At 44.2% G+C, this 26,092-nt stretch overlaps 1 protein-coding gene across 1 annotated transcript in view; it reads right to left on the reverse strand.

Moving 5' to 3' along the window:
• LOC124722331 overlaps positions 1 to 26,092 on the reverse strand; it is a gene marked incomplete at its 5' end in the record, with an annotated part of 298,305 nt that overhangs the window by 74,055 nt on the left and 198,158 nt on the right. Inside the window, one exon of the mRNA XM_047247507.1 lies at positions 4,479 to 4,782. Within this exon, the coding sequence (XP_047103463.1) occupies positions 4,479 to 4,782 (304 nt within the window). The remainder of the gene's footprint in view (positions 1 to 4,478; positions 4,783 to 26,092) is intronic.

Consider the following 26,092-nt stretch of genomic DNA (forward strand, 5'->3'; position numbering starts at 1 on the left):
CTGTGAGGATAGTCATGTAGTATTGGAAACACAAATTAAAGAAGGGAAAGATGTGTGTGCAAGATTTGGAGTGGAAGTGTCTAATGAGATCACTAACATTGAAACTAATATCCAGCAATTTAGTACTAGCGTGAACAGATGGAGGTCTTAAATAAATTTTGGTCAGGGGAAAAGTATGATACAAAGAAAGAGGGTATTAAAAGATTTATACAGAAATGGGTAACTACATTGTCATGTTTAACTGCCAAGGTTGAAACAGAGCAAATTATTATGGGGATCGAAAACAAGTTACCGCGCTATTGGAGAAATAAGATTATTTCGGCACCTAGGGATGACACTGACCGGTTTGTTCATTATCTTGAGCTAGTGGAAGGAAGAGGAGAAGAACCGACGAGAGTACAGGCCTCCTGTTAGGTCTAATGACCATAGAGTGGAAGTCATTGTAAACAGAATAGGCATAAAAAGAGGTAATGGTTAGTGGGGTGGATACAGAGGGAGAGGAGATACTGCTGGAAGCAGGTTCATTAACCCGGAATGGCGTGCCAGCTACTATCAGCTGACAGACGATGACGTGATGGGTAGACGCAGCCCGACAGGTGACCGAAATGACAGAGGCAGTGATGTCACACAGGAGGAAAACTTTTAGCAGTCTGTAATGACGCTAGCGTTTGCAGACTGAAAGCACGAAATTGAAAACCACTAGCGACGCCCTTTATTAAGAAGGTACCGATTGGACAGCATGGGGGTAGCATAAAAGAAAATAGAAGGGCAGAGGAGAATGACACTGCAAAACAGTTCGATTATTCAGCTTAAGGGAGAGCTTAAATGAGGGGTGCAAGAACCATATTAAGGAGTGAAGACTCAGGTCAGGAGGTGGGGGTAAAGCAGCACTGCGCAGTCGACGTGAGACTACCTGTAAACTGTGGAAGTAATGCTAGGGGGATACAAGAGGAGGTTGTGAATAGACTGAATAGGGTAATTTCGCAGAGTGAGGATGAAGGGACGGAAGAAGAAGAAGAAGAAGTAAATCAGTTAAATAATTCTGACAACACCTTGTATAGGGTTGCAGATACAGAGAATAGTTTGGAGGGGGAGAAGTTAGAACGATGTTTCGATTTGTCTATAGTGGAACGGATAGTGAAAGCCGACACTAATAATGAATGAAAGGGGGATCAGTTTAGGTAAATGTGCTATCTACAGAAGGGATAGGTATTGACAGGCGTGAAGTGGTGCAGGATTTACTAGATGAACCCGAATCTGTAATCAGAAAAGAATATATTGAACAACCTATAATTGAGGTGACAGTGTTTAAAGAATAGGTTCCTTGTTTAATAGATACTGGTTTGGAAGTGTGTGTAGTGCCTCTGAATTTTGTGAATGCTCTCCCTAAAAGTAAGCAAATAGTGATAATGCCTGTGAGTAGGTTAAAAATTGTGGTGGCCACGGGTAAAAGCAAGAAAGTAGTGAAGCAAGAAATATTGTTACCAATCACTGTAGGTTGGATACAGATAGGATTGAATTTTTTGATTAATAAAGGACTTAGTGTTGAGATGCTGGTAGCTGCCGACTTTTTACAAAAATACAAAGGTAGATTAGATTTTGGAAATATGGAGGTGGTAATTATACAGTAGTACTGGGTGAAACCATAACTGTTCCTTTCATTGGAGAAACATTTTCTGTTGCGTAAGATTTGCCAATACGTCTTTGCAGGATAGCTAAATAAATTGAAGGCTATTACGAGTACGCCGACGAGAGAGAAGTAGATCTATCAGAGGCAAGGTGGTGGCGTAATGCTTGTGATTTGAATGACAACATAATGGAGCAGCCATTAAACAGCAGTAACTAAAAGCCTCAGGGGACACGCATTCTTTGCGTTGTCAGGTGATTAACGAGCACCAGGCAAGCTGAGTTGTTAGCGATACTATTTCCTTTCTTTCCGTGTTGTCAACCTTCCTCTTCATCATTCATAACTATCGCTATCATCTATCCTTCTTCTCTGGCGAGGCTGGAGGGAGTGCAGGAGGAGAGAGTTGTCGGTTTTATGTTTGATTTTTGTAACTGTCGAGAAAATAGCATAGTATAGAAGAACAAATAATGAAAGATACTGAAGAGACAAGTTTAATTAAATCTAGGAAATACTGAGTTACCTTGTGGGGAATATGAATAATCTAATATGAATCCGCCGAGTCTCGTTTTATGCACTCTTAACAACCTTGTACTTCATCATTCAGAATTTTTTTATTGTTTTTCCTCCTTCCTTATAATGCTATAGTTAGTAAATTTAATAAGAGAAATAAAATAACTAATCATATGAAGGAGATTTGCCTATTAATGACAGAAAACAACAGTTGAAAGCGATGTGGAGAAGTATGCTCACATGTGACTCTACCGTAATGTGAAGGATTGTCGGAAGTTTGTGAAAAAATTAATGTGTTCAGAGGAAAAAGTGGATTACCTCCCGAAAGAGTAAGGATACGATGAGTAGCACCACAGAAGTGGCATGAGTAATTTTTGAATATTTTCTACTAAGACTTTTGGTATGTTTTGCCAACAAATATGTATTTCTTATGTGTGTTAAACGTGAAGACTGTACTGAGGCCGGTCGGTGTGGCCGTGCGGTTCTAGGCGCTTCAGTCTGGAACCACGCGACCGCTACGGTCGCAGGTTCGAATCCTGCCTCGGGCATGGATGTGTGTGATGTCCTTAGGTTAGTTAGGTTTAAGTAGTTCTAAGTTCTAGGGGACTGATGACCTCAGATGTTAAGTCCCATAGTGCTCAGAGCCATTTGAACCATTTTAACTGTACTGAGTCACTGAAGCTGGCTAGGATATTTTTCAAAGACGTTTCCTGAAAACTTTGTATGGAATAGGTATTCTTTGTACATAGTAGTATGTAAGACATGAGTAATTGTAGTGATGTTCTAAAATTGTTCTCTCTTTTCTGTATGATGTATATAAGAAGTATGGAGGAACTGCAGGAAATGGACTGAATTGTTTTCAGCGATCAATAATTTTGTATCTATTGGTGTAATGTGTAATGACAATTTTCAACGCCGCTGAGGGGGGCAGACGTAGTTTTTCAGTACTTTTTCTGATGTTGCAATTATTCTTTGTGTAAAATAGAGTAAGTGTAATGCTAAACAGTTTTCTGAAAGAAGGTTAAAATTATTTTTTGGAGCAGTAGATTTTGTAACAGAAACTTGCTTAATAATTAAAAACTGATTTTGAAAATAAGATTTCAGTAGTAGTGCCAATCTTGGGTGCACTATTAAAGATTTTTAATAGCAGTTAATTCATTTTTCACTGATTTAATTAACATTAAATGTAAAGAGATGTTGAGTTGAAAATGGATAGGAATTGGCCTGAGAAAGAAAAAAAGCTTTGAATAAATAAGAAATAATTTCTGGAGGACAGTAAAGTTTAAATAATTGACCCAATCTGAGGAAAAAATTAATATGTGGGTCAACATTTGTAAAACTCTAATTCCTCTCTCTCAAACCCCACCCTATGAGGAGAGAGGGAGGGTTTTAGCTTTAGCGAATCAAAATCTTCGAAGTAAATAAGTATTTTTTATTTATCCGTAACCATTTTCCAGGCAGAAATGAGAACATGGATTTTCTTGAATTACAGCGCCAACTACCAAGAATCAAAACAAATGTTTAAGACAAAATGTAAGTGGTTTTTTTATGTGGAATCTGATTCTGCAATAAAAATGGGGGTTCCCATTTGAAATTTTAGAGTTGCCTCCCGCCCCACCCCCAGGGGGCTGGGGTGGCGGGCTAATTTTAGCACTAGCAGATGGCCCCCTCGAAAATAATCAGCTTATTTTTCTAGTTATTCGTGTTTGTCAACTTAAAATTTACGCCCTGTACGTTTATCAACAATTTGGTTATCTCTAAGAGGGCAAAGTGAAAAGCTATCGGTATGACGCATAGATTGAGTCGATATCAATAAATATCAATAAATCTGTAACGTAAGGCAAGTGTCATCATTATTTGCGGAATAATTTTCTTTATATAGCTTTGTAAAACAGCCTTGTGTTTTACTGAAATTGATAGTATGGAATACCATGTCACAGTAAAAGGATTTGTTTTCTATGATTCATTGGCAATAGAAACTTATCCACAGTTAAAGATGGTTTATAAGGAACCGCTTCTGCATTTTCAACAGTTCATAAATGTGCGGCTGAGTTCGATCGCGACGATACTTCTCTTTGGAAAGGCTACATCAGCCGTAGACTGATAACTCGCAGTGTTCGAGAAGTGCACGTCAGAGATGGAAGCTACTCACAGAAAAGACATTGAGTAAATTTCATCAACCTAAAGGCATTCTCAGTCGAAAAACAAGTAGATTTTAGGGTTAAAACAATCATTCAGTGTCAGAACGACAGTTTTTCACCTTGGCTTCGTAATCTACAATGTCTGGAAGATTTGCATGCATTATGTATGTTTACAATAATTAAATAATGAAAAATTCTACCACTGCATTATGAGACGTCATTAGGATGGCAAAACTTCCAGGTTGATAGCAACGACAGCTGGAAATGTTGTTGGCTCCAGTGTGTGTCTTACAGCCTTCTATATTCCAAGAATGCTCAACCTGAGCAACGCTTGTCACTGCGCAAGTACTCTTCCATCTTAAAGGGTTGTATTCTTTTATCACTTGTTCCATTTCAAGATCCACTTGGAAGGTACCAGGAGCCGGATGGAGCAGTGATCTGCCATGTCCTAGTTGGACTGTTACAACTTGTGAATTGATTTCATACTCCATTTCAGTCCCATCCCTGTTTGCAGAAAGAAAAATACATATGTATTAGTGTTATTATACAGTTTCGTTAAGTTAATGTTATATATATGACAAGTAGATAGTCTCTGAAAGAAAAAGTAAAAGTAACATGGAAATCAAGAACTGGTCTATCAACATGTATATGAGGAGCGCCATTGCCTTGTTATATGGGGAACGCCGATGTCACAGTATACAAAGAGTGTTACAAAAGTGATGTGAGTGGCAACAATATGCATGAACCGTCACCACTGTTGAAGTGCACTGTTCCACCGTTCACCTCGTCCTTCTTAGATTTTCTTGATGAGGAACCATACTGTACTGGACTCGAGCCAACTACCTGTCTGTGAACTTATAAGTGGCTGCATAAAAGCTTTTTTTGTATGTTTGCTAAGGCAATTAGTAAGGACCGGTGTACATAATTTGGACTCTCGTGGGTATCTGTCATCAATTGAAAAATTGATTTCTGATACTCTTCACTTTCGTCTGTCGTTTTATGTGTGTTTGCGGTGTAGAGATGCTGAATTGTCGCTTTGTCGTATGGTGGAAGGGTCTCTAGCAGATGTAAGGTTGACGTGTCCTAATTTAATTAGAATTCTTGTGATTTTTTATGTTTTTACGGCCTAATGAGTATTTCATGAAGTTTCAGGTTTTCAGCCGTATGAAGTCGACATCTTCCCATGATATTTCAGCTAAATATTTAGATTTAAACACTCACCTTAAGATCGATGAAAGGTTGTTAGTCGAAAAATCGTGGCAAGATGTTCGTAGGATAGCAGGGTTAGTTCCAGCAGAGATAACGACCTTATCCCAAGGCCACTCGTAATCTGATGATACACCTGAGTCAAGTGAGCTGGGTATATTCAAGGCCAGATTGGGCAACCACTGTCCTGCCCATTCACCTGAGAGTGTAGAGGGGTTGCAACAAATACTGTTATGTGTTTGAATGAGGGAGGCAAATTGTAATGACAGGTGAACTGTCTTCATTCATAGCTAAGATCATTTTATTTTGGGTGCACTTACATTTAGCATCAGATGTTCTCTTGCCAGCAGGACAGTTAGGTCTCCCCACTGAGAGCACAGATGTATTCTCAGATTTTACTGTTATTGGGGCAAAGACTTTTAGTTCTTGGAAAACTCTGCTAGGTAAATTTTAGGGAACATATGTGTAAGGAAGAGTGTGCAATGATTATACCTCACACCATAATACACCCCACATTTATTAATCCATCTTGGCAAGAGTCTCACGATGATGATCAGTTACCATTAACTGATGTATTTTACATAACAAAATACGAAAATCTGAATCATTTCGCTAAAAGTGTTATGCAAATTACAAAAAATTATAGTTTAGATGGATCATGATGGGTAAGCTTAGGCCTCCTAACGATAGAATATTGATATTAGCACAGTGTGGTGGAACTGTAACACATTTCTGCTCTTTGTAGCATTAGAGCACCCAACACACATCGAAAACATCAAGACCCAACCAATTCCATAATGCGCTTTTACCACCCATGTCAATATTTGTTCTACTTTTAGGAGTCACAACCTGAAGTGATGCCATGATCATGTGATCAACTTATAATGCATACACTACTGGCCATTAAAATTGCTACACCACGAAGATGACGTGCTACAGACGCGAAATTTAACCGACAGGAAGAAGATGCTGTAATAGGCAAATGATTAGCTTTTCAGAGCATTCACACAAGGTTAGCGCCGGTGGCGACACCTACAACGTGCTGACATGAGGAAAGTTTCCAACCGATTTCTCATACACAATCAGCAGTCGACCGGCGTTGCCTGGTGAAACGTTGTTGTGATGCCTCGTGTAAGGAGGAGAAATGCGTACCATCACGTTTCCGACTTTGATAAAGGTCGGATTGTAGCCTATCGCGATTGCGGTTTATCGTATAGCGACATTGCTGCTCGCGTTGGTCGAGATCCAATGGCTGTTAGCAGAATATGGAATCGGTGCGTTCAGGAGGGTAATACGGAACGCCGTGCTGGATCCCAACTATCTCTATCACTAGCAGTCGAGATGACAGGCATCTTATCCGCATGGCTGTAACGGATCGTGCAGCCACGTCTCGATCCCTGAGTCAGCAGATGGGGACGTTTGCAAGACAACAACCATCTGCACGAACAGTTCGACGACGTTTGCAGCAGCATGGACTATCAGCTCGGAGACCATGGTTGCGGTTACCCTTGACGCTGCATCACAGATAGTAGCGCCTGCGATGGTGAACTCAACGACGAACCTGGGAACACGTCATTTTTTCGGATGAATCCAGGTTTTGTTTACAGCATCATGATGGTCGCATCCGTGTTTGGTGACACCGCGGTGAACGCACATTGGAAGCGTGTATTCGTCATCGCCATACTGGTGTATCACCCGGCGTGATGGTATGGGATGCCACGGGTTACACATCTCGGTCACCTCTTGTTCGCATTGACGGCACTTTGAAGAGTGGGCGTTACATTTCAGATGTGTTACGACCCGTGGCTCTACCCTTCATTCGATCCCTGCGAAACCCTACATTTCAGCAGGATAATACACGACCGCATGTTGCAGGTCCTGTACGGGCCTTTCTGGATACAGAAAATGTTCGACTGCCGCCCTGGCCAGCACATTCTCCAGATCTCTCACCAATTGAAAACGTCTGGTCAATGGTGGCCGAACAACTGGCTCGTCACAATACGCCAGTCACTACTCTTGATGAACTGTGGTATCGTGTTGAAGCTGCATGGGCAGCTGTACCTGTACACGCCATCCAAGCTCTGTTTGACTCAATGTCCAGGCGTATCAAGGCCGTTGTTACAGCCAGAGGTGGTTGTTCTGGGTACTGATTTCTCAGGATCTATGCACCCATATTTTGAGAAAATGTAATCACATGTCAGTTCTAGTATAATATATTTGTCCAATGAATACCCATTTATCATCTGCATTTCTTCTTGGTGTAGCAATTTTAATAGCCAGTAGTGTACATTGCTGTCTGTAAGACTCAAAATATACTTGCAGGCATCAACTTGTAACCTGTCTTTATATCATCATATTCCACTGAAAATGTTAGTATTCTCAGTGAGTACCGAGATGGAAACACTCTGTCACACATATAGAATATTATTTTGATATTCGGAGATGTATAGCTGTTATTTGCATTCTCAGATTTATTGTCAAGGATACAATAGCATTACCTAGATTTTTTCCATATTATTAACGTTGTTTTTGACATAAAAAGGTTTCTCTGGTGTAATGTGTGTATTCTTCATACCCGTCCTTAAACTTCTTGAACTTTATATTATATGAGGACGTTTCTACTGTATGCTGAGAATCATGAAATTCTTCACATTCCCTCTTGAGAATGTTTAGACTTTTAATTGGTAAATTGTTATATGTTGCACATCCTTGACTTTCTTTTCTTCTAGGCTATGGATCATCAGTCATAATATTTGTGTTTGTTACTTCTCTCAATTTCCTAGTCATATTCTGTCTGTCTTTGAGTGTACATGTGTGTGTGTGTGTGTGTGTGTGTGTGTGTTTGGAAAGTTGGAGCTTTGGCCAGCTATAGTTCTGAGTGTATATCTCTGAATAATAAACATATTTCCGAGCTTCATCATCTTACCCATTCTTCTCCACCTACATCTTGGTTCTATCAGCAATATAACAAGTATTCGACCCCAGTACATTGGCTGACAAATCGATTTCCACGTAGTTTACCACTTTAGAAAAAAATTGTCTATGAAATATAATCATCCTACAGGTTTAAAGAAACTTGATAGGGAATATAAAGAGTGACTGTCAGTAAACCTACATATTACCTCTAATTTCCAGGATGTTCCCATCGCAAGGCATATACAGATCATTAGCTTCTGACTACAATCTATACTTGGGCGATCTAGTACAGTCACGTGAACAACTGACAAATCCTATACCCAATAAGCACCAAAATTATCCAGGCTAATGAGAACCACTCTTTCAGTATCTATATCCTATACTTCAAAGTATAAAACATCATTATTCATAGTTATCTGGCAGTAGTTCTAGTTTATGTATTGAATCTGGCCTTAGTGACTTTGTCTAGAGTTTAATTGGATTGTCCTCCATGTTGAATGACCCTTGGATACATATTTAACCACACATAATTACCATACATTTCTTTAAAACTTCTAATATATATAGACTTGCATCCTCAGGATTTTGAAATGTAATTCAGATATAACGAATAGTCAGTTATCCAACAGAGCGATGAAACCAGATTCAAAACACAGAATTCCATTGTGAGATAGTCTACAATACAAGTGTCAGTATAGCTGTTTTGATACAATATTTTGCCATGAGCCACGAGTTAAGGGGTTGGGAGGAGGGGTTGTTTAGAGATAGACAAGTATATTGTGTAGGTTCATACCGCTGTAATAGACCTAGATGTAAGACCCTTCCCATATATCCTCCCACCACCACCTACTCCAGTCCGGTCACAAACATCACCTGTCCCATCAAAGGCAGGGCTACTGTGAAACCAGTCATGTGGTCTATAAGCTAAGCTGCAACCACTGCACTGCATTTCATGTGGGCATAACAACCAACAAAGTGCCTGTCTGCATGAATGGCCACTAACAAACTGTGACCAAAAAACAAATGGACCACCCAGTTGCTGAGCAAGCTTCCAAACATGACATCCATCATTTCAATGACTGCTTCACAGCCTGTGCCTTATGGCTCCCTCCCAACAACACCAGCTTTTCTGAATTGTGCAGGTGAAATCTTTCCTTGCAATATATCCTATGTTCCCATAACCCTCCTGGCCTCAACCTTCATTAGTCATTATCCTCACCCATCCAGCCCCTTCCCTGTTCCCATTCCAGCACTACACAGCCCTCATTCCACCATCGCACTCAGTCTTTTTTCATCTCTTCTCTTCCGCTACCCTCTCTCCCCACCTCTCCCCTACTTCCATCTAACCTCCAGACTACACATAGCTGCCTACACTCTCTCTACATCGTCCCTGCACACTCCCCAATAGCACTGCACTGTCCACCACCCCTACCCTACTATCCCTCCCCCTCCCTGCTGCAGCCCCCTCCATACCCCCACCCAGTCGCCACTCCCACCATGCACTGGTGGTGCTGCTCGCTGTGCGGCTTCTGTTGCCTGAGACTGCAGTCATGTTTGTGCTTGTTGCATTTGCGTGTGTGTGTGTGTGTGTGTGTGTGTGTGTGTGTGTGTGTGTGTGACTATTTTTGACGAAGGTCTTACTGGCTGAAAGCTTTATTTGTTACGGTCTTTTTGTTGTGCCTATCTGCGACATAGCATCTACGCTATATGATGAGTGTCAGCTTTCCTTTTCATAATATTGTTACAGTCCATCCTGGATTTTCCATTGTTGGAAAGAGATATATGTGTAGCACAGATTTTCTGCATTGTTGTCGTTACGTCTGTCAGCCCTATCTCACCATGGTGTGGTGTAGAAGGAGCCTAAAATAAATTGTTTTGAATAACATGATGCTTATGCGTAATGCATGTATCGTCTACACGAAACTGTCACAATATTCCATTACAACTCTCATTTGAGTGCCAATCGGTTCCACTTTGTAGCAACACTTTTATTTTGTTTCTTTAAAATAATAATAATGCAGGATGGTAAATGTTAAACATTAAACTGTAGAACACTGGCAGCTGCTAGCTGTCTGTTGTAGATAGCAGTACCGCCTCAGATAGAAACAACTCTGACGAGCCAATGCCAGCATCCGAACGTACCGCACAGGACTGTGATTAAATGGGAGCAGTTATAGGATGATAAGATACAGCCCCCCCCCCTGAGAAAATGAGTTTAGAATCTGTAAATGGGTACGTCTAAAGCAATGTTAACCATTCAGAAAAATGGCTTATCATCTAGATCCATCACATCCAAAACTGTATGTAAAATAATTTGCTTCTATCACAGCACAAAAAATGCAAATACGTTCCTGTTTATGTCAAAGATTCTGGTCTCATTCTATCTTCCTCAGAATCTTTAAATATTTTCTCAAAAATTTTTGCCCGCAGACATACTCGCTCTTTTTTAACATGCAACTTACTTCAAACTCCAACAAGCTCGCGTAACTGTAACTCACACCCACGTTAATCACTGCACATCGCTCATGCTCATCCACCCCCAGTTGCCTATCTCACTCACCTATTCAGCCCAACTCATTATCATTATTTCTTTGTGTCTCTCTGTCATTGACTCCTGTGTCACAACAACAGTCTCCTTCGTTCTGACCTACTACTACAGTCTCCTCTCACTGTCTACCTCCATCTTGCTCTCTCTTACTGCTAATATCTCATTCCTTACTCCCTACTGCAGCTGTCTCTTCTCACTGTCACTATCTCCCTCTTCCTCGTTGTCATTGTCATATACTCTGTCCCTCATTATCGCTGGCTTCCACCCACTTCCACTGTCTCTTTCTCTTTATTCCTCCCCATGGCACTGCCCTTTTCTTAGTGCTGCTCTGTAACTGTCAAGTATGTTCCACTGCTCATGCGTCCTTCTCTTCCCCTCACACTGCCATTGTTCCCTTTTGTTCGTTCTGTAACACAATCGCTGTCTACTATCTTCCAGTATTTATTACTTTTCTGTCTATTTGCCATTGTCACTGGGTTCTTCTCAGAATAAAAAGTGCGACTATGTTCGGATGCCAAAATTTTTGGAAACATTTCTAAAGGTGCTGAGGAAGGTAGAATGAGACAGCTGGCACTCCACTTTTCAGTCAGCGCCTTTTAAATAAAAAGGAACATATTCGCACTTTTGTGCGCCGGTAGGAGCCTTTTCTCGACGATTCATATGAAAAGAACTCTATTGGTCAGTGAAATTTAGTTTATTTTTGTGAAATCGAAATAATGCTGAACTACTTTTACATCTCAGATAGGATTTTATCTGCAAGAAAAGTTTTGAATGTGCTGTTCAAATGTGTGTGAAGTCCTATGGGGCTTAACTGCTAAGGTCATCAGTCCCTAAGCTTACACACTACTTAACCTAAACTATCCTAAGGACAAACACACACACACCCATGCCCGAGGGAGGACTCGAACCTCCGCCGGGACCAGCCGCACAGTCCATGACTGTAGCGCCCTAGACTTTTGAATATGTTTCATTATTACAGCATTGGGTTCCCACATGATAGATGAGACAATCGACAGCATATTTCTCCCCGCTACCTCACTTTATGAACTACGTTTTCGCCTCATGCAGGATTTTACGTTCGTATGTACAAGTGTGTACAAGTAGGGTAACTTTGAACCACTTGATCTTACCTTTTTATTACCTATAGAACCCGAGGTTTGAACACAGGAAAATTCTGTTTTTATGCGAGGCATTTTGAAACGAATTGCTAAGTATTCTGTCATGCTGTCGCATGCATAACGATACAGCACCGAAATCATCATTGTTAAAGAAAAATCACAGCGAAGTCTCACATTACATTCATGAAGCTAACCTCTTGTTCGCATTGACGGCACTTTGAAGAGTGGACGTTACATTTCAGATGTGTTACGACCCGTGGCTCTATCCTTCATTCGATCCCTGCTAAACCCTACATTTCTCAGGATAATGCACGACTGCATGTTGCAGGTCCTGCACGGGACTTTCTGGATATAAAAAATGTTCGACTGCTGAGCTGGCCAGCACATTCTTCAGATCTCTCACCAACTGAAAACGTCTGGTCAATGGTGGCCGAGCAACTGGCTCGTCACAATACGCCAGTCACTACTCTTGATGAATTGTGGTATCGTGTTGAAGCTGCATGGGCAGCTGTACATGTGCACGCCATCCAAGCTCTGTTTGACTCAATGCCCAGGCGTATGAAGGCCGTTATTACGGCCAGAGGTGATTGTTCTGGGTACCAATTTCTCAGGGTCTATGCACCCAAATTGCGTGAAAATGTAATCAAATGGTTCAAATGGCTCTGAGCACTATGGGACTTAACTTCTGAGGTCATCAGTCCCCTAGAACTTGGAACTACTTAAACCTAACTAACCTAAGGACATCACACACATCCATGCCCGAGGCAGGATTCGAACCTGCTACCGTAGAGGTCTCGCTGTTCCAGACTGTAGCGCCTAGAACCGCTCGGACACTCCAGCCGGCAAAATGTAATCACATGTCAGTTCTAGTATAATATATTTGTCCAATGAATACCCGTTTATCATCTGCATTTCTTCTTGGTGTATCAATTTTAATGGCCAGTAGTGTACTTTTATCTACTCCGCTTGATAAATAACAGACACTGTGCAGCAAAATTAGGGGACCACTATTTCGTAACCTCGTAATTGTCACCCATTGCGACCCATAAGTCTGAAATTCGGCCTACAACCTTACTCTGGTACTGTGCAAAATAATGGCGCCCTGAAACGTCGCACTAGAACTCAGTGACACTTCAAATAGCAAGGTGTCGACACAATCGAGAAAAAGGCCACAGCTCAAAGATTCATTGGTTAATGATGTCACATTGGCACCAAATTTCACTACCATTCTGCCCAACGCCACTGTGGAAGTAGCACGTGATGAGAAGGTCGTCACAGGCATTCTTACCCATAATTCACTCCTTTTGTTTCACGTCTCGGCGTTAGAGTCAGAACCGCGACACCCAGCGTTGAAATCATGCGAATTTCTTCTGAGTGCCCGAGGAGAACATTTCAGACACACTGCTGCTCAAAATTGATTCAAAAAAGCCTCAGGTGGTGGCATAAAGAGCGTCAATGAAACCACACCTTCCCCTGGAGCGTTGATTCCCGCAAACTTCGCTGCCTGCCCGCGGAATCTGTGGAAATCAACACCCCAGGGGAAGATGTGGCTTCAGTGACGGTCTTTATGTCACCCCCTGTGCCCTTTTCGTGTCGATTATGAGCGGCGGTGCGTCTGAAAAGTTTTCCTCGCCCACCCAGAAGAGAACCACGTGATTTCAACGCTGGGGGTCACGGTTCTGCCTCCCACTGCTGAGATGTCAAGAAAAGGGGTGGAAAGTGGGTAAGAGTGGCTGTGAAGATTTTCTCATCGTGTGACACGTCCACGGTGATGTTGGGCAGAATTGTGGTAAAATCTGGTACCAACATGACATCATTAACCAACCTTACAGCTCATACGAACTTTTGAGCTGTGGCCTTTATCACGCATGTGTCGACACCTTACTGTTTGATGCGTCGCCGAGCCTGAAGGTAACGCCGCAGATCGCCACGCTTTTTCACTATTACAGAGGAAGGTTTTAGGCACGTTTTAGCCAAATTTCAACTTTAACCTATGTGTAGCAATGGGAGGCAATTACGAGGTTTCGAAAAGTGTTCTTTCAGCAAATAAACATATACAGGGTGAGTCATAAATGAGGAAAAATATGTCGAGGACCGCATGTTGCTATGCGTAAGACGTGACGCACCGTTGTTAGTTTCGTTCTCCTCGGTGTACTGTGCACGTAAAACAAAAACACCTGTTAATCATTGAACGAGATACCGACGAGCCTCACGATCACGATGTGTCATTCACCCATAGATACGACACACGCCACACGAATGAGCTGATGTGTATCTGCCAGCGTTTCAAAGATACGAGAAAGAACAAATCCCATCGTAATGTATGTGAAATTGTATCAAAACTTGTGAATGACACGTTGCCGGCTGTAACGGAGTGTACAGTCCCATGTTAGGGAATGTGTGTCCTGTAAGCGGAAAGAGTGGTCAACGGCGGAAGTAAAAGCGCGGCGTGCATGACTTGTTAACAACACCTCTGCGCTGCTCACTCTGCCCGATACTCGCCGTGTCGATAGCTGCTAACGGCCGCGTCGCAGTGTTACTACAGTACCATGGCAAGTTTCACAGACGAGGAATACTCACCTACGGGCTTGCAGATGGAAGAGCTGACGTTGCAAGGCAACTGTATCACGAGAGGTTTCCTAGCCGGCGCCTCCCATCCGCAAAACGTTTTACTGTGTGGACAGGGGCTTGAGAGAGTATGGTGCATGGGTAGCACCTCCAGGATTTAGTGGTCGTGGCCGACCGTCGACGTACAGTGCGGCTGACGAAGAAAAAGTGTTACAAACTGTTGCGGAGGACCGAACAATAAGCACCAGGTCTCTCGCCACTGCGGTCGGAATGTCACAATCTACTGTTATACGTGTACCGGTACTCCATAGAAACCATTACCATCCCATTCGCATGCAGAAGGTAAAGACATTATTGCCGGAAGACTACCAGAGGAGGCTGGACTTCTGCAACTTTATCCTACGGCGTCAGACCCACGACCAGCATTTTTCACGAACAATACTGTTCACCGACGAAGCCTATTTCACTAAGGAGGGTATAGTGAATTCGCATAATTGGCACGAGTGGGTGGAAGAAAACCCCAACAGCACAGTGATACGAGGGTACCAACAACGATGCGGTGTCAATATCTGGTGTGGTATTACGGATCACCATCTCATAGGGCCACATGTGCTACCACAAAGGCTTACAGGAGAGCGGTATCTGCGTTACCAGGGTGCTACATTACCGGAATTGTTGGAAGACGTTAGTTTGGCCTCTCGTATGAACCAGTGGTACATGCCTGATGGTGCCCCCGCTCACTTCAGCGGCACAGTGCGACTCCACCTGGACAATGCCTTCCCTTCGAAATGGATCGGTCGTGGAGGCCCTGTAGCATGGCCAGCAATATCGCCAGACCTGAATCCACTGGATTTCTTTTTGTGGGGCCATCTGAAATCTGTGATTTATGAAGGAGAGGTTGTTGATGTCAACATCCTTCAATGCGGAATATAACATGCCTCTGATATTACGCAAAGAGATACAGACATGTTGGATCGTGTTCAGCAATCCTTGATGCAAAGAGTTCAACTCTGCCACACACAACGTGGCCACCGTTTCGAACAGAACTTATAAACTGCCACTGTAACTTCTGGTCATATGGTTCTATGTTAGTTTCGGTTTGTACAGCTGTATTGTATTCGTTTGTACTCACTGCCACATACCTGTGTAATTGTATTTTGTATTCTGCATCTATGTACTCGTTTCTTAAAACTAAGTTCAAATGGTTCAAATGGCTCTGAGCACTATGCGACTTAACTTCTGAGGTCATCAGTCGCCTAGAACTTAGAACTAATTAAACCCAGCTAACCTAAGGACATCACACACATCCATGCCCGAGGCAGGAATCGAACCTGCGACCGTTGCGGTCGCTCGGTTCCAGACTGTAGCGCCCAGAACCGCACGGCCACTCCGGCCGGCTAAAAATAAGTCTAGGACACGAAAACCACATTATAAAACAAGCATGTACAGTAGTGCAGACCGTCCTCACGTTCCTTTCCCTATGCCAATTAGCCACGATACATAATACCGGCCAGCGTAACCGGTACGAGATAGATGTGGGCGCTGTCATTGCTCGCATTGTCCCGCAGACCGTCGCTTGACGCCGCATGCCTCGCCTGTTCGTGAGCGGGTAGACTACCTACAACACCTGCATGTTGTGCCCCGATGCCGAATTGTCCCTTTGGCGAATGTCGGCGCACAGTAACACCCAAAAGTTCACTTCATACACCACTGGCCATTGAAATTGCTACACCTCGAAGATAACGTGCTACAGACGCGAAATTTAACCGACAGGAAGAAGATGCTGTGATATACAAATGATTAGCTTTTCAGAGCATTCACACAAGGTTGGCGCCGGAGGCGACACTTACAACGTGCTGACATGAGGAAAGTTTCCAACCGATTTCTCATACACAAACAGCAGTTGACCGACGTTGTCTGGTGAAACGTTGTTGTGATGCCTCGTGTAAGGAGGAGAAATGCGTACCATCACGTTTCCGACTTTGATAAAGGTCGGATTGTAGACTATCGCGATTGCGGTTTATCGTATCGCGATATTGCTGCTCGCGTTGGTCGAGATCCGATGACTGTTAGCAGAATATGGAATCGGTGGGTTCAGACGGGTAATACGGAACTCCGTGCTGGATCCCAATGGCCTCGTATCGCTAGCAGTCGAGATGACAGGCATCTTATCCGCATGGCTGTAACGCATCGTGCAGCCACGTCTCGATCGCTGAGTCAACAGATGGGAACGTTTGCAAGACAACAACCATCTGCACGAACAGTTCGACGATGTTTTCAGCAGCATGGACCATCAACTCGGAGACCGTGGCTGCGGTTCCCCTTGTCGCTGCATCACAGACAGTAGCGCCTGCGATGGTGTACTCAACGACGAACCTGGGTGCACGAATGGCAAAACGTCATTTTTTCGGATGAATCCAGGTTCTGTTTACAGCATCATGATGGTCGCATCCGTGTTTGGCGACATCGCGGTGAACGCACATTGGAAGCGTGTATCCGTCATCACCATACTGGCGTATCACCCAGCGTGATTGTATGGGGGGCGATTGGTTACACGTCTCGGTTACCTTTTGTTCGCATTGACGGCACTTTGAGCAGTGGAGCTACATTTCAGATGTGTTACGCCCCGTGGCTCTACTCTTCATTCGATCCTTGTGAAACCCTACATTTCAGCAGGCTAATTCGCGACCGCATGTTGCACTCCTGTACGGGCCTTTCTCGATACAGAAAATATTCGACTGTTGCCCTGGGCAGCACATTCTCCAGATCTCTCACCAGTTGGAAACGACTGGTCAATGGTGGCCGAGCAACTGGCTTGTCGCAATACGCCGGTCACTACTCTTGATGAACTGTGGTATCGTGTTGATGCTGCATGGGCAGCTGTACATGTACACGCCATCCAAGCTCTGTTTGACTCAATGCCCAGGCGTAAAGGCCGTTATTACGGCCAGAGGTGGTTGTTCTGGGTACTGATTTCTCAGGATCTATGCACTCAAATTGCGTGAAAATGTAATCACATGTCAGTTCTGGTATAATATATTTGTCCAATGAATACCCGTTTATCATCTACATTTAATCTTGGTGTAGCAATTTTAATGGCCAGTAGTGTATTTCCAGATTTTTACCATTCAAATGCTTTGTCATTTATTGACATAAGAACATGCGGAAAACGAATTTATGTTTGTAGCTCAGTATGTGACAATATGCAAGACATATTTTTCCTCATTTATGACTCACCCTGTATATATATGTAGACTTCAGTTGAGAGAGTCTCATCCTTGTTAACAATAGTTGCTGGAGTCTACTTCTTGCTGTATTACTTGTAATGAGTCTGCGTATGCTTGGATACAATTTAAGTAAAACTTCTGCTTGCTGTATTATGTTGTTCGCTAATAATTTCTGCTGATGTCCAGCTTTCCTACAGCGACAGTTGCTGTGCCCCTCTGTGCCCAGCTTCTCCATGATGATGTGTAAAAAGTCGTACAGGGCAATATATATACAGGGTAGACATTAATAAAACCGACAAACTGCAGGGACGGTTCCTGACTGGAACTGGAGGGGGAAAAAACGTATCAACATTTGTCTGGAAATGAATCAATGCCATTGTAGATGACACTGACGAATGACAGTTCCCCTGACGATATGCCATGTGTTCCTTGTGTGTTGCAGGCTGTGTGATTGATGTACTGTACTGTGAGCAGCAGAACGGTCCAATATTCATGTTGGGAACAAGCCAATGGTAGTAGGGCCAGGGTGGCAAGAGCTTATATTTTTGTGTGGGTTGCATACATTCAGGAACAGGCATACAATCAGGGCAAACCTATTTTATGCTATTTGATTTATGACCACCTGGGGGGATGATTTATGACCCCTGGGGATAACCCCTCCTCCTGAGAACCCCACACTCCTCCCCCTCCCCTCCTCCTCCTCCACCCCTCAGGGAAATACCCTCATCAATAAAAGTATAACTTTGATATCAAATTAATCGACTAATCAGTTACATTGATCAATTAATTACCCCCTCTGGGTAATCCCCACATCCCCCACCCCTGCCCCCCTGCCCTGCCGATTTGAGGCAGTTTTTGAATTGTTTGTGCTTTTGAATGAGGGAATGAGCACACTTTTCTTTGTCACCCTCTGCCTGTAGGAAATCCCCAGCCTGCCTTCCTCCCTCCCAGGAATCCTGAACCGCTTTTGATATCAAATTAGTTGACTAACTGATAAACCCAGTCGAAAAAAAATTTGGCGGGAAACAGCTTAATTGAGGTACCTATTGTGCCTCCTGGTATTCTGTCGCTGAACGTGAGATGATTTATGTAAGGCCTTTTGAGTCGTCTTGTTCCACGCGAAGCAAGGAGCGGATGTTGTTTGGTGGCTGGTATCCACTTTCTAAAACACAACTGCACAGATGTTCTAACAGGGTTCTTTACTTACCAGAACAGAAAGCTACTTTTTAAGCTACACTCCTGGAAATGGAAAAAAGAACACATTGACACCGGTGTGTCAGACCCACCATACTTGCTCCGGACACTGCGAGAGGGCTGTACAAGCAATGGTCTCACGCACGGCACAGCGGACACACCAGGAACCGCGGTGTTGGCCGTCGAATGGCGCTAGCTGCGCAGCATTTGTGCACCGCCGCCGTCAGTGTCAGCCAGTTTGCCGTGGCATACGGAGCTCCATCGCAGTCTTTAACACTGGTAGCATGCCGCGACAGCGTGGACGTGAACCGTATGTGCAGTTGACGGACTTTGAGCGAGGGCGTATAGTGGGCATGCGGGAGGCCGGGTGGACGTACCGCCGAATTGCTCAACACGTGGGGCGTGAGGCCTCCACAGTACATCGATGTTGTCGCCAGGGGTCGGCGGAAGGTGCACGTGCCCGTCGACCTGGGACCGGACCGCAGCGACGCACGGATGCACGCCAAGACCGTAGGATCCTACGCAGTGCCGTAGGGGACCGCACCGCCACTTCCCAGCAAATTAGGGACACTGTTGCTCCTGGGGTATCGGCGAGGACCATTCGCAACCGTCTCCATGAAGCTGGGCTACGGTCCCGCACACCGTTAGGCCGTCTTCCGCTCACGCCCCAACATCGTGCAGCCCACCTCCAGTGGTGTCGCGACAGGCGTGAATGGAGGGACGAATGGAGACGTGTCGTCTTCAGCGATGAGAGTCGCTTCTGCCTTGGTGCCAATGATGGTCGTATGCGTGTTTGGCGCCGTGCAGGTGAGCGCCACAATCAGGACTGCATACGACCGAGGCACACAGGGCCAACACCCGGCATCATGGTGTGGGGAGCGATCTCCTACACTGGCCGTACACCACTGGTGATCGTCGAGGGGACACTGAATAGTGCACGGTACATCCAAACCGTCATCGAACCCATCGTTCTACCATTCCTAGACCGGCAAGGGAACTTGCTGTTCCAACAGGACAATGCACGTCCGCATGTATCCCGTGCCACCCAACGTGCTCTAGAAGGTGTACGTCAACTACCCTGGCCAGCAAGATCTCCGGATCTGTCCCCCATTGAGCATGTTTGGGACTGGATGAAGCGTCGTCTCACGCGGTCTGCACGTCCAGCACGAACGCTGGTCCAACTGAGGCGCCAGGTGGAAATGGCATGGCAAGCCGTTCCACAGGACTACATCCAGCATCTCTACGATCGTCTCCATGGGAGAATAGCAGCCTGCATTGCTGCGAAAGGTGGATATACACTGTACTAGTGCCGACATTGTGCATGCTCTGTTGCCTGTGTCTATGTGTCTGTGGTTCTGTCAGTGTGATCATGTGATGTATCTGACCCCAGGAATGTGTCAATAAAGTTTCCCCTTCCTGGAACAATGAATTCACGGTGTTCTTATTTCAATTTCCAGGAGTGTAGTTGTTGTGGTACAAGCTCCTCCGTAATGGTCCACGTTAGCCTCACTGCTGGTGAAGAACAAGTCCCACTATGTACACTACTCTGGTCGCTATGTACTGACTGACTCTGACAGCGACTGGGCTAACTGTCTGTTACTGCCTGGAACTGTGACTGATTCTCTCTGCAACTGGGCTGACTGTCTATGACTAACTGGGCCCTCCCATTTGCTGTGGCTATCTAAATGCTTGTAATCTAGAGAGCATTCATGACACATTACTTGAGAGTCTGTCTTTGGCCTGTCTCCTGATAGATGCGCTTGCTCCTGTGCCTATTATGAATCTTCTTGCGGTCAGTGTGCTGGTGACAGCTTACGCCAGCAGAAGGCCTATGTTATTCGAATAGCCCCTCTCCCACTCTAACAAACTGATTGATTAACTAATTAAATCGATATCCTTTTGTATGGTGGCTGCCGGGGATTTCATCCCACATCTGTCCAGTTTATAAGCCCTATTCTCCCCTTTTCTGGATATTTTCCTTCCATAATAGGACTGGTATATTTGGCAGGAAATTCTGGGGTTGTCGAGGAATCGATCCTGAATCTGCCTGGTTTCAAAACCCTGCACCTCCCCTCCTGGACTTTTTCATTGCATCCTATTGTTGGACATTATGACTGGTATATTTGGATGGAAATTCTGTTGGCTGCTGCGATCTGATCCCACAACCGCCTGGCTTTCAAACCCCACTCTTCCCCCTTGTGGAGTTTTTCTCTGCATCCTGTTGGCAGATACTGGCTGAAAGAACTGCAACTTGTTGGGACCGACAGAGGTCGCTACGATCTCTGGCACATGCAGACGTGGTTGGCATGCAGGTTCAAATGGCTCTGAGCAATATGGGATTTAACTTCTGAGGTCATCAGTCTCCTAGAACTTAGAATTACTTAAACCTAACTAACCTAAGGACATCACACACATCCGCGCCCGAGGCAGGATTCGAACCTGCGACCATAGCGGTCGCGCGGTTCCAGACTGAAGCGCCTAGAACCGTTCGGCCACTCCAGCCGGCTTGGCATGCAGGAGCAGGATGAGGATCTGCTACTGGTATATTTGGACGGAAATTCTGTTGGCTGCTGCGATCTGATCCCACAACCGCCTGGCTTTCAAACCCCACTCTTCCCCCCTGTGGAGTTTTTCTCTGCATCCTGTTGGCATATACTGGCTGAAAGAACTGCAACTTGTTGGGACCGACAGAGGTCGCAACGATCTCTGGCACATGAAGACGTGGTTGGCATGCAGGTTCAAATGGCTCTGAGCACTATGGGATTTAACTTCCGAGGTCATCAGTCTCCTAGAACTTAGAACTACTTAAGCCTAACTAACCTAAGGACATCACACACATCCATGCCCGAGGCAGGATTCGAACCTGCGACCGTGGCGGTCGCGCGGTTCCAGACTGAAGCGCCTAGAACCGCTCGGCCACTCCAGCCGGCTTGGCATGCAGGAGCAGGATGAGGATCTGCTACTGTCTGTTCCACTCATCAATTTATTTCATGATGAAGACACCCAATCTGTCCCTGACTTGTAGAAGTGTGCTGAAGATTTCAAACACCATGGTGTAGTTCAGTACTGGACCCTAACATACGTACCAACCACTGAACTGTGTAACATTCCAGCGATGATGCAAGGACAGGGTCTGGAGGTGGAAAGTCATCGAGCAAAACAGAAGCGATTTCTGGCGTTCCCCAAGGTAGTATTTAGGCCCTTTGCTGTTTCTTATCTATATAAACGATTTTGGAGACATTCTGAGCAGCCATCTTCGGTTGTTTGCAGATGATGCTGTCGTTTATCGACTAATAAGGTCATCAGAAGATCAAAACAAACTGGAAAACGATTTAGAAAAAAATATCTAAATGGCGCGAAAAGTGGCAGCTGACCCTAAATAACGAAAAATGAGAGGTCATCCACGTGATTGCCAAAAGGAACTCAAACTTCGGTTACATGATAAATAAGTCTAATGTAAAAGCCGTAAATTCAACTAAATTCCTAGGTATTACAATTACGATCAACTTAAATTGGAAGGAACACACAGAAAATGTTGTGGGGAAGGCTAACCAAAGACTGCATTTTATTGGCAGGAGACTTAGAAAATGTAACAGACCTACTAAGGAGACTGCCTACACTACAGTTGTCCGTCCTCTTTTAGAATACTGCTGTGCGGTTTGGGATCCTTACCAGATAGGACTGACGGAGTACATCGAAAAAGTTCAAAGAAAGGCAGCACGTTTTGTATTATCGTGAAATATGGGAGAGAGTGTCACAAAGATGACACAGGATTTGGGCTGGAAATCATTAAAAGAAAGGCGTGTTTCGCTGCGACGGAATCTTCTCACGAAATTCCAATCACCAGCTTTCTCCTCCCAATGCGAAAATATTTTGTTGACACCTACCTACATAGGGAGGAACGATCAGCACGATAAAATAAGGGAAATCAGAGCTCGTACGGAAAGATATAGGTGTTAATTCTTCCCGCGTGCTATACGAGATTGGAATAATAGAGAATTGTGTTGATGGACCCTCCGCCAGTCACTTAAATGTGATTTGCAGAATATCCATGTAGATGTGGATGTAGCTGTAGATGTGAAGACAGTGGTAGCTCCCTGTGCACCACTGCTATTCACTTTCACATATAATTTAACTGCTTGTGGATCAAAGTGCCTGAATATTAGCATAGATGCATTAGCAGACAGCGACTGCCATGTGGTGATGGGGATCGAAATGCAACTAAGTGTGTTAGTAAGAAACAGTTATTCGAAAAATACTGTAAAAATGAACTAGTGGCTTTTAGTTGTTGATGTAATACCTCCTATGTACTATTGCCTAATTTTTAATAAAATATCTATTGTCGCAAATTGTGTGTTACTTCTTACTTCATAACCCTCTTATTATAACATACCTCAGTCAGCAAGACGATTGCGCTATGATAGCTACGAATATTATTGCAAGTGTGCGTATATTGTTTTTTTGTCTTATAGAAGCCTATTGCACACCAATACCTGATGTAGCTGGAATGGCGGGTAAAACATCAGCATCACAGGGAGTTTGTTGTAAAGCAACTTGTCCCGTGATGGTGTGGAAGAATAGAATATGGTATTCGCATGATCGGGACATTTGTACTTTAACCCAAATGATGAGTAAGGTGTTGTGGTAGAGCCATAGCTAGCGAGAAGAGTCAACGCAAATTGAATTTGGGACAGGTAAAAACTAGTAGAAGATTAGGACAAAGGAGAAAGGTACACAGACGTTCCCCCCGACAGGAGAAGTAAGTGGTGTCACTAAACACACAGACAGCTCAGACATACATGGTAAGTTATATGCCGAATCCATGCAGCAACAATATCTGAGACTGAACTACGGTTATACTTATTTTCAACTGGGTTCATGAATGTCAAAAACATGCAACATTGTCAACACAAAAACAGCCAGCTGTTCTATATCCACCAGGAACCACACGCTCTGTAGGACAGATAGAGCACTGATTCGCCGCGAAATCACGGCGGTTAAACCGGAAATCGCGCGAGCGCACAATGAACGGATTACCCGCTTCCCCAGCCGGCCGCTGCTAGGTGGAAGCTGCCGCTGCACCAGTCGCCACGCACCCAAGACTGCGCCTGCATCATGCAATGCGCCGAGGAAACCATAGGCATATTTGTCGGTGTAACTACAATAAAATATTACTAATGCAGCAGTCTGTCAGCGAGCAAAGTATCGGAAATACCCCGTCACGGAAACTGTAGTTTTAGAATTATCAGTTCCACCACGTAAATTTATGACGTCCTTATGGCTGAACATAAATTTCTCGTAAAATCTCTGAAAAATCTTACGGCTATCGATGCACTGATATCAATATTTTCCACATCAAATCTTTACCTCCCTTGCGCGAGGACATAGCCCCACCCTCATCATTTTCTTTGCTGATGTCGGAACACTGGCCACAGTAACTTTCCATCCCAATACATACTTTATAAGCCTGGTGATCACAGTGAATCTGTCACACAACTCCTAGTAAGTATAATACTTCGCCAATAACTGAATGCTGGTGGCACCAAACAATACTGAGTGAAAATTCCACGATGGATGGACATGCTCCATATGTTCTTCTTGCGAGTGGTACCACTGTCTTAGGAAGAGAGATGTAATGGTCTTAAGAGTGACCAGCTATTGAAAACACAGTTTCAATGACTATGTTACTGTCACTCTACATGAGAAGCAGTCTTGGTTATACAGGCACATATAAGTGTCGTTAACGATATCCATATTAAAAACTATACATGCTTTATAAGTAGAGGTATGGAATTGCTTCCAAAGGAATTGGCCTTCCACACAAACACCACGACACTGAACATAGATGGTAATCGCTTGCGTTTGTGTTAACAGACCGAAAATGATGGTGCCCATCACCTGTGGAGTGGTAGTCAAATGAACATGTAGAACTGTTAGCAGACTTTGAGTTTCCATCAAGTGCGGCACTATATGAGTCTGCAGACAAGCTCATGGATCGGAGCGGTACACGGAATTGTTTCCAAACTTCGAGTTTCGAATACATCCATCATCTGCACCACTGGTTGTGCCTCATATAGGTACAAAGTGACTGTTAGTATACTTTTCATGTTCGTCCTATCCCAAATCAACGCATGTGGATCATTAGGAAGAGGGGAAGTATTAGGATTTTTCAGTACGTTGGTGTATTGGATACGCAAATATTCTCATAGAAAATCGAACAACCCATGGGTATGTCAGCAATATGACCATATAAATAAAGAGAACATTCCAAAAATATGAAAAATTACATAAAATCGGTAAAATTGGAGGAAAACCTGCTATAATAGCGGAAAATTTTTGTGAAATACGCAGAATTGGGGGAAATAAGATGAAATATGTAAAATCGCGGAAACATAGCAAAATTACGGTAATTGGCTTAGAATACATAAAATTAGAGAAAAAGACCATGAAATGAGCACTGACTGAAATTAATAAAATTGCGTGTTCTGGAGGAGAGTGGACTGATGCTACATGCATGTTATGTAATGTTACCCGGAGACCTAGAAACGACGGAGAGGCTCCGTCCCCACCGCCGCCGCAGTGGTCCGCAACCCCACGACGACTACCGCAGTCCACTTCACCCCTCCGCCGCCCCACACCGAACCCAGAGTTATTGTGCGGTTCGACCCCCTGTGGAACCCCCAGGGAACGTCTCACACCAGAGTGTAACCCCTATGTTTGCGTGTTAGAGTAATGGTGGTGTACGCATACGTGGAGAACTAGTTTGCGCAGCAATCGACGACACAGTGCAGCTGAGGCAGAATAAGGGGAACCAGCCCGCATTTGCCGAGGCAGATGGAAAACCACCTAAAAACCATCCACAGACTGGCCGGCTCACCGGACCTCGACCAAAGTCCACCGGGCGGATTCGTGCCGGGGACCGGAGCTCCTTCCCGCCTTGAAAGCCGTGCGTTAGGCCGCACGGCCAACCGGGCGGGCTGCTACATGCATACACCTTAATAGTGGAAAGGGGAGGAGGCATTCTAGATGTCCTTCGC

The sequence above is a fragment of the Schistocerca piceifrons genome, chromosome X, assembly GCF_021461385.2.
Source record: "Schistocerca piceifrons isolate TAMUIC-IGC-003096 chromosome X, iqSchPice1.1, whole genome shotgun sequence".
In the NCBI taxonomy this organism is placed as follows: Eukaryota; Metazoa; Arthropoda; class Insecta; order Orthoptera; family Acrididae; genus Schistocerca; species Schistocerca piceifrons.